Genomic DNA, 12,806 nt, shown 5'->3' with positions numbered 1-12,806 from the left:
CTGGATTTGGACATGGCATGTAAGGCATGGGCCATGGCATAAACAGCACAGTGGATGCTGTAACTGTGGCCTGTCATGCTCATTTCAAAAAATGATCCAGGAAGGCTCTCCAGCTTCTCTTCTCCAGTGCAAATATTCCCCTCCACCTTGTCTTCAGTGATATCTGGGAATACACATTCAAAGGCCTGTTGCCAGAAGTCCCTGATAAAACCGTCCCCATCTGTGCTGGAAGGGTTTCTGTGCAGAACATACTGATAAAATCCTGGTGGGTTTCTAAAGTGAATTTCAAAGGCTATAGCGCCATTGAATATTTCTGAACCCCAGTACCTTTGAATGACAAATGAAGCGAACTCAACCTGGGCAGTTGTTATCCATACTTTACTCTTTACTTTCTTGGTCATGTCATCATGTTCTGATAGGTATGAAAGCCATCTAAAAGTTGCCATGGAAAAAGATTCTCCAGAGGCAACCACTACGTTAGCTTTGCTGCTAAAAATATGATCTTGTATATTGGCCGCTTGTTGTAGCATGCCATACATTTCAGATACAAAACTAAAATTGGGGATTCTTTCTATGAATGCAAAGCAGACACCACTCTTGGTAAACATTGGGGAAATGGTTTGCACAAATCTTTCTCCATTTTCATTGTCCATTGCAATAACTCCAATCCACGTCCACCTAAAATGCAGAAGCAAAGAGAGAATTCCCTCATACTGAAGGGATTCTGAGGCTGCCATCTGGTAGAAGGGAAGTCCTGGGCTTTTCTCATTCATCACTGGAGCAGATCCATAAATGAGCTAAAGAGGGAATGGAGGAAGAGAAGAGGCAAAGTAATATTTGCATAGTTCTTTCAAAATATTAATATACATTTTGTGGTGAATCCTGTTAGTCAGACATGCCCTTTGCCACCCACCAGGGGTTGCATGCCCTTTCTCATTTATACAAAAGACACACATGCAGATGGGCTGAAAACTGAGGTCATCTCCCATTCCTGTTAAACATTTGTTCTGTTGACCAGAGAGGGGGCATTTTCCCTACTATATTCTTTTTTTAAAAAAAAAAGTTTCCCAATTTGGCAGGGTTAAACTGAACATAGGGACACACAATGTCCTAAACAAAGGATTGCCTAACACTGTGTTAGACATTATTTACTGCAGCCACTTCAGAATTGCAACTTGGGTCAGATGCACATTTCTTCTCTGGAGCATCTTTTGTCTTCACAAAGCACATGCCCCAACACACAGCAGAACTGCCATTTCTGCCTTTTCTCCTTCAAGACTTCTTAGACTTCATCTATGAACATTTATTTCACTTTGGAACCAGCTGCTCAATACTATTGCTGTTCTTCTGCACAACTGGACAATATCTGCAATTTGCCAAAGCTCCAGAGTGTGTTTAATTTGAAAGCCCTTTCCCCCTAAACATTCACATATTGGGTGTGGTGTGGTGAAGGCAAATAATTATTGTACTTGGAAATACTTGTGAATTTTTATCCTAGAAGCAATTCCCCAGCTTCCCCTGCAACTCAATTCAGATACCCTTCTCGTTAAGCAGGAAATGCTGCAAATCCAAAAATGGCTGGTGAGGGTGGTGTGCATGGTTCTGCCCCCAGTTCTGCCCTGAACTGGTGACACACTCTGAACTGGTGCTGTGAATTCAGCCTTATTCTCTATGCAAGCTAAGAGAGGTATTGTACATGGGTGTCTTACCTGTGGAATCTTATAGATATCCAAAACTGTTGCCACATAAAAGGAGATTTCAGAATCAAGTCCCCCAATGACCCCTGCCAGATTATTTTCAACATCACATATATAGTTTGGGACAAATTTCTCCACCATGGATAAAAGCAACAGTGTGGCAAGATATGTGCTCCTTGCATTGTTATAGCTGTCATATAAGTTAAAGCCCAAGGTCATATTGGGTAGGATGTGAGGGTCTTCATTGATCTCCTTGACTGCAAATGCCAAGGCCACGATGTGCTGGTAAAGCTTAGGCACCACCCTAGAATGAGATTTGCAAACAGTATCAGAAGGAACAGATATGATTAACAATAGTACTTCCTGTCCATTCCACTGCTGAACAGTTCTTATAATCAGCAAGTTCTTCCTCATGTTTGCACAGAATCTCCTTTCTTGTAACTGGAATCCATTGGTTCGGGTCCTACCCTCTGGAGCAAGAAAAAACAAGCTTGCTCCATCTTCCTGGTGACAGCCCTTGAGATATTTGAAAATGGCTATCCTATATCTCCTTAGTCTCCTATTTTCATAGTTAAACATACCAAACCCCTCAACCTTTTTGTCATAAGGTTTGGCTTCCAGACCCTTGATCATATGTGTCAACCTCTTCTGCACATGTTGTAGCTTGTCAGTATCCTTAAATTGTGCTGAACACAACTGAACACAATACACCAGGTGTGTTCTGCACAGCGCAGAAGAGATGTCTTCTGTGTGTGTGTTTTTATTGGGGCACTATGCTTCTGTTGATGCAGACTTTTCAGATGTACTACTGGCAAGCCAGGTGTTCCCCATCTTACATTTGTGCAGCTGGTATTTCCTGCCTAAGTGCAGCACCTGACATTTGTCCCTACTGAAATACATTTTGTTAGTTTTGTCCAAGTAAAGACCTGTTAAGGCCAATGGTATCTAGACCAGGGGTTGCTAATGTGGTGCCCATAGGAACATTGGAACCCCTGGGGTCTTTCTCTGAAACGTCTGAAGTCTTTTCCTGACATTTACAAAGTGTCTGAGCTCTCCCCTGCAATGACCCCTTCCTTATTCATGAGGCAGAGTTGGTGGTTGTAATTCACAGAATTATATGCTGTCACTGGGAAACAAGCTTTAGCCTAAGATCAGGAATGAAACAATGAGCATTCAGCTTCTGTGAAGTTTTTTTAATTCATTTTCACTAACACTCCTGTTCAGATAAAGTCTATCAAAATCAACTGTTCAAAGAGGCTATCTCAGACACATAAATATATATACATTTCAATACATTTATATTCATTTCCCTATCAAGAAATGGGAACATCTAGAGTATTCTCTTAATTCAGAAGACATTCCTATGTATTTTTACATCAGCATATGTCCCACTGAAATCAAAAGTGCTTATCCCTAGGTCAGTGGGTAGATGTTTGCAGCCTCAGCCATTATGCTCTAGGTTTGATCATTCCTCTGCTGTAATGAATGAGTGGCTTAGTTCTTACACAAGCTCTTCAGGCAGTGCTGGTGCGGGTTCCTCAGTGAATGTTGCTGGAGAGGAGATGAAGCCACCATGGAAAACAATACCACCAATGAGGAACTCTCCTGGCTGATGGTACGTTTGAAGTGGACGGTGTGGACTTTGGAGCCTGCATTTTCCTATGTGAGCCTGACATACATTGTAAGAAATCAGTTTCAGCAGCGAGACCACTAAAACCACCATCCAGCAAGGGCAACTGTTTGTTCTACACAGAAACCAGGATTTCACTGGCAATAGTATAATCAGCTTCTCCAAGATAAAAATTGTCTCATTTGAATGGTGGTTAAGTTTCCTGAGGAGGATGCAATCTGGGTGTATCCCAGACACTATTTAAGTAATTCTGGTTAAGTTGCTGTATCCTTTGTGTTATGTTGCCAGTTGCCAGTGAAAATCCAGAGGGATTTTTTTTTTGAGGAGGAGCAGATTTAATTATAGCTCTGTTAATAACCAAGCAGGAATGTAGGTATTCAGAGCTAGGGATTCCCTGTGGAACTGCTGAGGGAAATGTGTTTGTCACATATTCAGGACTGTTATTTTTAATTTCCTTTCATTCGATAATAAGGGGCCAGTGGTGTATTGGTAAAGTTAGAAGTTAGAAGTTCATCACAGAAGACCTTGGAACCAATGGAGATCCCAAAATGTAGTATGGTGTAGTCAGGATGAGCAGACCTGGATTCACACCAGCCATGTGGCATGACTGCAACCCTACACATAGTAGTTACTTGGAACTACGCTTCCATGGTTTTTAAATCACTTGTAAAATATGATGAATTTTACAACAATATATCTAGTAGTCTGAAATGCAACCCTTAGCTTTTAATTCATAATTTAAAATATTTGTACAGAAGTGTTCCTTTTTAAACTTTAGTATGAGGGGGAAAGAACATCAAATTCAGAGAAGAACGAACTTGGAAGGGTGGCTCTGCTATGCTTCATGCCCACAGAGCTGTCTGTGTTCCTTGATGGTATCAGAGTACTTTGCCAGGGGAAAGTCCAGGGAGACCAGCAACATGGGCTGCTGTATTGGCTTTGGGGAACAGTTTTGTCAAATAGACTTGTTCATGCTTTAATTCTTTCTTATGACAAGCTGTCCCCTGCTGTTTAACTCTGGCCTCACCAAAATGACATAGTAACATTTGGGGAAGAAGATGCAGCCCAGTAACCCAAAACTAGAGGCCAATATAGAAAAGAGCTCCACAGCCGCCATGTACTTTCCCTTGGTACTCAGGTAGGTTGGAACAAAGGACAGCCACACACTGCAAAAGACCAACATGCTGAAGGTGATGAACTTGGCTTCATTAAAACTGTCTGGTAACTTCCTAGCTAGGAAAGCCACAGTGAAACTGACCATGGCCAGCATTCCCATGAAGCCTAGGACACAGTAGAACATGGTGACTGATCCTTCGTTACATTGCAGTACAATTTCTTTAGTCGCTGAGAGCTTGTCTAAATCAGGGAGTGGGGGAGCAACTATCAGCCAGGCACTACAAATCATCATTTGAATGAGGAAACTGAAAAGAACAATGGAGATGGCCACATGTTTCCCCTCCATCGCTGTAAACGTTTCCCCTTTAAAAAGGGAAATTCCCTTATTCCGAATAGGATTCCTTGCAAGAAAAGGGAAAAGTTTAGAGCTATGTTCCCCACCCATCTCCTCATTCTGGACCCTGGCTTGGTAGGCATGAAAGCTACTTGTTTTTGCTAAGATGCAAGACACTGCTACTGAGAAGATCACTGCAAAAGCAGTTTGTTGAAGGAGACAGGTTATTTTTGTGGGCTGGCCAATGAATAGCAAAGGACAAAGGAAGGAGAGAAAGAGGGCTATGAGGAGAACATAGGTGAGGGTCCGATTGTTGGCTTTGACTATGGGAGTGTCTTTGTGCTTGATGAAGATCCTAAGCACCAAAGCTGTAATGAAAGTCAATAAAAGAGCAAAAGTGACTAAACTGATTCCCAGAGGTTCATCATAAGACAGGAAGCTAATATCTTTTGGAAGACATATATCCTGGCCAATGTTTGGGTACTGATCTTCTGGATATTGAAAACAATCATCCATGTCTGGGGGAAAAAAATCAAAGAATATGTTTACTGAATATGTTTAGAGTGTGGTGGTGGTAGTGGAAAAGGCTTCCATAGCTTTTTGTTTTATATCCCATTTTTTATTTGACTCTTCAAAGCAGTCAACAACATTTAGAAAACGCAGCAGATTAAAAGCAAAACTACCAGTCCCTATAAGAGTTTTATGAACCACATTCTTAGGAAGAATCTGTATAGAGTTTGGGAGAAATATAAAAACTGCTGGAAAGAAAATCACCTTTATGGCTTTCTCCTAACAAGGCAATTACAATTAAAGAGTTAATATGGATAGACAATAAGTGACTTACAGGGAATTGCTGGATTTTACCGGGGGGTGGGGTGGGGTGGGGCTGGAACCCAAACTGAAACTAATTAAAAACCTAAGGAGTCAAGTTGCAGACTGGTTGCAATATCATCAGTTACATGATATGTTTAAATTAGACAGAAAGAACTGTTTTTTGGACCATAGCTCACAATTCAAAACAGAACTCTTGTAAAACAAAGATAAACTTTTGTCTAAAATACATTATCTTTTATTAAAATGGGAAACAAAAATGAGCTTGTTAAAGCTTCAATGACACACTGGGCAATAGATAAAGGACACAATATAGATCTTAACCTCTGGGAGAAACTTTGGAAAAGTGACTTGAAATTTACAGCATGTTATTCTTTGAAAGAGAACTATTTGAAAATGATTCATAGATGTTATTTAACTCCAAGTGGGTTGGCTAAGATTTACAAGACAGAATCAAGTAAGTGCTGGAAGTGTAAAGGTGTGGAGGGAATGTTATTTCACATGTAAAATGGTAAAAGAGTATTGGGAAATGATTTATAATGAACTAAAAAAAATGTTTAATATTACTTTCCCCCTAAACCCAGAGTCCTTTCTGCTGAGGATAACCCAGACCGAAAGTCCTAGTTGTCAGAAATATTGATGTATTCAACATCTGCGGCTCAAGTTTTGTTAGCCCCAAAAATGGAAAGTGAGCGGTGTTTCAACTAAAGAGGATTGGCAAACTACGTTGACAGAATATGCACAACTTGCAGACTTAACATATAGAATAAAAGAGCAAGAAGAATATACGTTTAAAGAAGATTGGAAAAAGTTTATTGAGTATATGGAAAATAAGTGTGTATAGCTGAAAACGCTGGAAGCATGAAGATAAACTCAATCTTTATAATATTTAAATAATTCTTGAGGGATATAATACAGTGGTACCTCAGGTTAAGAACTTAATTCGTTCTGGAGGTCTGTTCTTAACCTGAAACTGTTCTTAACCTGAAGCACCACTTTAGCTAATGGGGCCTCCTGCTGCCACTGCACCGCCGCTGCATGATTTCTGTTCTCATCCTGAAGCAAAGTTCTTAACCCGAGGTACTATTTCTGAGTTAGCGGAGTCTGTAACCTGAAGCATATGTAACTTGAAGCGTATGTAACCCGAGGTACCACTGTACTGGAAAACTGATTTGAATGGTTATAGTAAAATGTGCAGGGATGTAAGATATGTAAAATGAACCATGGAAAGAGAAGAAGGGAAGTCATTTGGAAGTCTGTAAAATGTTTATTTGAAATTGTAAAACAGATATATATATATATATATATATATATATATATATATATATATATGAAATCATTGACCCAGTAGATTTGTTCATTCTTACATGTAGATGTTTCAAAGGGGAGGGGGAAAAGAAAAGATAAAGACTAGCCTTCCTACCACTGAGTTGTCCCTCCTTTTAAAACCATTGCTTATTTATCTCTACCATCAGCTGCCCAAAAAGGAAAGGAAAGATGTTGAACCCAAGGGTCTGTATCCACATGAGACTCCAGGAAGGGTGGCTCTTTCCCTCAGTCCCTTGTGACAATTTCTTTCTATGGGACTTGATTGGGATCAGAATGCCCCTTCTGTCACAATTCCGGATGACCATGGAACCTCTCCCATAACACACTGTATCCATTTGGTTTGCTTCAACACGTCCATGCTTAGGAAGCTGAGCCCAGAAAAACAGCAATTATGTGCAGAGGTTCCCCAGTGCTTCAGTATGCCAGAGGGAGGCAATCAGTGTTTTGGTGGATACTAATGACATGGTTACTGAGGTACTCATTCCCATGAACCAATTAGATATGTGTCAGATGCATCAAAGCTGTGATATGTGAACAGGCCCACTTTTTCTTCTCTCCATGTTCCACTATAAGACACATAGGACAGTGAGCACACAAGCACAACATTTATGAGATATCTTCAGGGTGATGGTTCAATGTTTCGAATGCGATGGAGGCAAAGAATCAGTCAAAGGAGACTGAGGTAAGAATGAAAGAGAGGTGGGTCTGCATGGGTGCAGTGCCAAAATTGGTGGGCTGGGGTCGCATGAAGGTAAGAATCTGATTTGCTATAATAAACATCTTCACTCACTGTTCCAGGGATCTTCCTCTGATACCAGTTCACAGTTGTTCATATTTCATGAATTTGCTGCTTCTTCATTCTGGTTTAGAAAGCTTTGTAGTTGTTTTCGTATCATATGATGGAGAAACAGGAATGTCTCTTGGCTCATCCATACTGTTGTTTAATATGGATAGTAAGAACGTCCATTAATTCTCCATTGTCCATATGATGTCCTCATCTACATTGCTGCCTTCCCAAACCCTTCCCCTCCCTTAATCCAGATTTTCTCATACCTTCTTATGTTTGGAGTATTCTGGTATAAGAAAATCTGGTTTGAGGGAGGGGAAGCGTGTGGGAAAGCACCAATTTGGAATAGAGTGACATGGACTATGGAAAATTAATGGAAGTACAGGAAGAGTACTATTGAGAGCCAGTGTGGTGTAGTGGTTAAGAGCAGTGGACTCGTAATCTGGTGAACTGGGTTCGATTCCCTGCTCCTCCACATGCAGCTGCTGGGTGATCTTGGACTAGTTACACGTCTCTGAAGTCTCTCAGCCTCACTCACCTCACAGGGTGTTTGTTGTGGGGGAGGAAGGGAAATGAGATTGTTAGTCACTTTGAGACTCCTTAGGGTAGTGATAAAGCGGGATATCAAATCCAAACTCCTCCTCCTCCTCCTCTTCTTCTTTTCACATTAAATGACGGTATGGATGAGCTCTTTACATGGTGAAGCTGGTGGGGAGAAAGTGTTGCAGCAGTTGGGGCAAAAAGGGGTTTAGAGGCAAGTGGAGGGGCAGGAGAGAGAGAGAGAGAAAGCAGTTTTCTGACATCTACAAAAGCAACCAGGAGCAATCACTGAAGGTTTGCTTTTTTGCAGAGCGGGAATCTGAAAGAAAACAAAACAATGAGTGTAGAGTGGTTACCACTCATTTTTTTCCTCCAACTGCACCCAATCCAATAGGTTGGAGTCTTAGAAAGGTCTACTCAGAAGGAAGCCCTATGTAGGACTCATGCACACTTCTGCTTGGTCTACCATTTCCCCCCAGGAAAACCAGCAGTTTACTACTGAATGGGATCAAATGTTAATCAGGATTTCTATGGATTGACGTTTGCTCTGATTTAGTGCTAAAGAGTGGGTTTTCCAAGGGCAAAGAATCTGGGCAAAGGCAAAACTGCTAGGACTCATGCCCAAAAAGCACGAGACAAGCACAAAACCACTCAGACCTGTGCTTTCTAGGCACAGGACCAGCAGAAGTGTGGATGAGCCCTTTAGTTCAGTAGGTCTCACTACGAGCGTTGCAGCTCCAAAGTAAGCACCACTTAATGCAGAGGAACATGCATAGCTGGACTCCTAAGCACATTTAGAAAAGATGCAGACCACACTTTTAAAACACATCCAATGCATATTTAAAGCACATAACTCTATCGTGTAATAAAGAATTCAGAAACTGGCTATTTGCACAGAATTTTGCTTGATGGTTGCCATTAATTTGATTTTAATTTGATTTAATTAATTTTATAATGAATGTTTTTAGAATGTCGGACTATTTTGATTGTTGTTAGCCGCCCTGAGCCCAGCTTCGGCTGGGGAGGGCGGGATATAAATAAAATTTATTATTATTATTATTATTATTATTATTATTATTATTATTATTATTATTATTTCTGAAGAGTAATAATATATGGGTTCTGTTCTGTTTAGAGTATAACCAGTGAATTGAAGACGTTTCCTATGAACATAACTCTGCATGCATAAACCTGACTTACTGTAAGTCTGAATCCAACACTAGGATCCAAAACACACATTGGGGGAGGAAAATGAATTATTCCATAGGGCAAACCTGCTTAGCCTATAGTCAAACAGGTAAATGATACCTGCTCTTGAAATCAAAGGTGTTTTTGTTCTGTAATTCCAGATGGAGTTGGCCAATGGAACTGATGTCACAGAATTCATTTTGCTGGGATTTGCAGGAGGGCAAAAGAAACATTTGTCGTTGCTCCTTTTTTTGACTGTTCTTTATGTGGTCACCTTGGCTGAGAACATAATCATTATCACACTGGTGGTTCTAGACACCCACTTGTCACGAATTCCCATGTATTTCTTTCTGAGCAACTTCTCCTGGCTGGAGATGTGCTACGTATCCACCACTGTACCCCGCATGCTCTTTGATCTGGTGACCCGTCATGGGAAAATTTCCTTCCAGGCTTGTTTTCTCCAGTTCTACATCTTTTTCTCTCTTGGTGGAATGGAAGGTTTCTTTCTCTCAACTATGGCTTTTGATCGGTACTTGGCAATATGCCACCCACTACGTTACCCACAAATTATGTCCCAAAGTGCCTGCAATACCCTTGTGGCTGCTTGTTGGATTGTTGGCTTTCTGTGGTTTATTATACCAGTGAGTTTGATCTCCAAGTTGTCCTTCTGTGGACCAAATGTCATTGACCATTTGTTGTGTGATCCTGGGCCACTTCTGTCTCTGGCCTGCCCGCCACTAGGAAATGTTCCTTTCGTCCATCAGATTTTTGTGAAAACGGTGGTTTTCATCAACTTATCCTGCATCGTGCTGTCCTATAGCATTGTGATTTTCACTCTGATGAAAACTGCTAACCAAGGCAGTTGTAGGAAGGCTTTCTCCACAGTATCATTTCACCTAGTAGTGGTGACTATTTTCTATGGTTCTGTAGCAGGTGTATACTTAGCTGATCTAGGTGGAGAAAGCCACTCAGAAAGCCAGGTCAGAAAGGCAGCAGCACTCTTTTACACTGCCATCACACCTTTCCTTAACCCCCTGGTCTACTGTCTGAGGAATGATCAGATGAAAGAGGCAGCAAGGAAGTTGTTCAAGAGAATGAAAAAATGATGGTGAACTGGAGAACACTGATGGTGTGAAGATGTTGGGAGAAGAAAATGAAGTGGAAGACCCGACCAGTCACCCAAAGAGATAAAACTCATATTCTATTTTTTGCTTTTCAAAAATTGTATTGATTAGTTACTTAAAAAGTGCAACATACCAAAAAAATAAAAAATAAACAAATAATCCAATATGTAAACCATCATGCATCACAGGCTGGAAGGACAAAAAGTACAAAGATACAACATTGCTTCAAGGGGATGATAAAGAATTAATTCATACAAAGATTTCCTAAATAATAAAGATTTAGAAAAATAAAAGTTTTCTCCAACTGTGAATTCTATTATTTTTAAGACTAAATGTTCTATATAGCCTTAAATGAACCAGCCATTTGCATATACTAATGGCACTGAGTGACCATGTGCTTCAGTATTTGTATAAAAATATAATCATGCCCCCCACTAAGTCAAACTCTGCCTTTTAGATACTTTTAGTTCAAGAAAGGCAATTTGACAAACCCTTGAATATCAACAATCCAAATGATTAAGATTAAAGGTCTTCCAGGATTTGACAATAGAGCCCCGGACTGCTGTTAAGGGATAATAAGTGTGTTCTTTATTTTTGACATCTCATTCTGTTACCACATACAGATACAAAAGTGCCAGGTGAAATTATTGAGTAACTGTTTGGTCATCAAAGAGCTCTCAGTGAATATCTTATTCCAAAATTCAGCCTCCTTTGAGCAGTCCCACCACATGTACTTATATGTACCAACTATGTGGAAGGGCCCCCACCCCAAAAATGTCCCTAGTTAAGCCATGAGAATCAGTAACTTAACGTTAACAATAACAACAACATGTAAAATATTAGGTGCCTGTTCCATAGCAAGTCAAAGCAGGGCTTTCAGATTTTCTTCCTCTGTTCTGAACTATGATGCACACCTGTTGCCTGTTCTTTCTGAAAACAGCTAAAAAGAAAATAATATAAATGAATGAACAGACATTAATGCATAAAATGTCTGTCAAATGCAGACTTCTCTTGTGATGCTCTTTTCTGAATATCTTATTATACAGAAAAGCCATTTCCGAGCTAGAGAGGAGAGGGGGTTGCGGGCTAACCCCTCCCACACTCCCCTCGCGGGGGCTGACCTTTTGCCCCCGCGAGAACAGGGGAATCCCCGGGCGTGCCTGCAACCCTGCCCACCAATCGGCGTGGCCGGGGAGGCGTGGCCTAGCCCATTTAAGGCCACGCACGATCGGGGACCGCCCTCTTTGCCCCGTCCCAGCTGACCGGTTTTCTCTAAGCGTCGGATCGTCGAGCTTCTGCCGTGCGGGAATTCCTTTGCTGTTTTGTTGCTTTGGTGCACGGCTACCGTTTGAGCCTGTTTTTTCTTTCGTTTTCATTCGTCGTGTTACCCTTGTTGGAGTGAAAGGAGCCGATATCACCTGGGAGACCTTTGGCGCGATGAAAATCGAGAGGTCTCCCGAGCAGCGTGGGCACTAAGCAACTGGGGGTTGCGATCGGAAATTCGTCTGATCGCTGCGGGATGAGTGCACAGTAACGAGAGTGGACCTAGGGAAGCAGCAACATCGGACGCGCCGAAGGGCTGCTGCACCACAGCGGGATCGGTCCTTAGAGCTCCGCAGCGCAGGGTAACCTTACGCTGGTAACGTATTCCAGGCGAGACGCGATTCCTCCGGGCCTCTCCTATTTTAGCAGTTATACCTTGTTACTCCGCCAGCTGTCCGTCTTACCTTCAGTTACACCTCCGCGCTGCCGGGCTCCGCGCTGAGCCCTCGCTTCCTTCCCGTCGGGTTGCTAGTCGGCTAACCCCCCCATTTGCTCTGTGTGTGGCTGCAGCTCGGGGGAGCGTGCATTTTCGGGGCGGCGCGGTTATTCTGAGCTTAATTACCCTTGCTTGTGGATAAGCCGCGGTCGGTTGTTTCCACGGTTACCGGGTCACGTGGCCCCGCCATCTTGTCAGTGCACCACGTGGCTTGCACCGGTGGCCATTTTGGGAGAGGCAGCAGCTAGTGGGAGGAGATTTAACTGCCCTTTAAAAACACGGGTCTGAAGCTGCGGCTACCATTTTGATTAAGGGCTTTGTTAAGGGCGGAGAACCGGCACCATCTTTGTGGGCACACGTGGTTGCAGCGCAAGCGGCCATCTTTGTTGAAACGAAGTAGAGAGGCTGTTGACGGTCGCCATCTTGGGAAGGGCCACGTGTAGAGGCCCAGGCGGCCATCTTGAGTGTGGC

General features: G+C 42.1%; 1 protein-coding gene across 1 annotated transcript; it reads left to right on the top strand.

Annotated features, from left to right (window-relative positions):
* The first annotated feature begins 9,613 nt into the window (after nt 1-9,613).
* LOC114583309 (olfactory receptor 11G2-like) lies at nt 9,614-10,558 on the top strand. The gene has a single exon (XM_028704638.2). The coding sequence runs from the start codon at nt 9,614-9,616 to the stop codon at nt 10,556-10,558; it is 945 nt and encodes a 314-aa protein (XP_028560471.1).
* The last annotated feature ends 2,248 nt before the right edge of the window (nt 10,559-12,806 follow it).

This window comes from Podarcis muralis, chromosome 13 (genome assembly GCF_964188315.1).
Source record: "Podarcis muralis chromosome 13, rPodMur119.hap1.1, whole genome shotgun sequence".
Classification (NCBI taxonomy): Eukaryota; Metazoa; Chordata; class Lepidosauria; order Squamata; family Lacertidae; genus Podarcis; species Podarcis muralis.
The sequence above is the reverse complement of the archived record's forward strand: the minus strand, read 5'-3'. Positions and strand labels throughout refer to the sequence as shown.

What these genes read in the sequence shown, in the direction of transcription:
- LOC114583309 (XM_028704638.2), top strand. Translation starts at nt 9,614, where the DNA reads ATGGAGTTGGCCAATGGAACTGATGTCACAGAATTCATTTTGCTGGGA.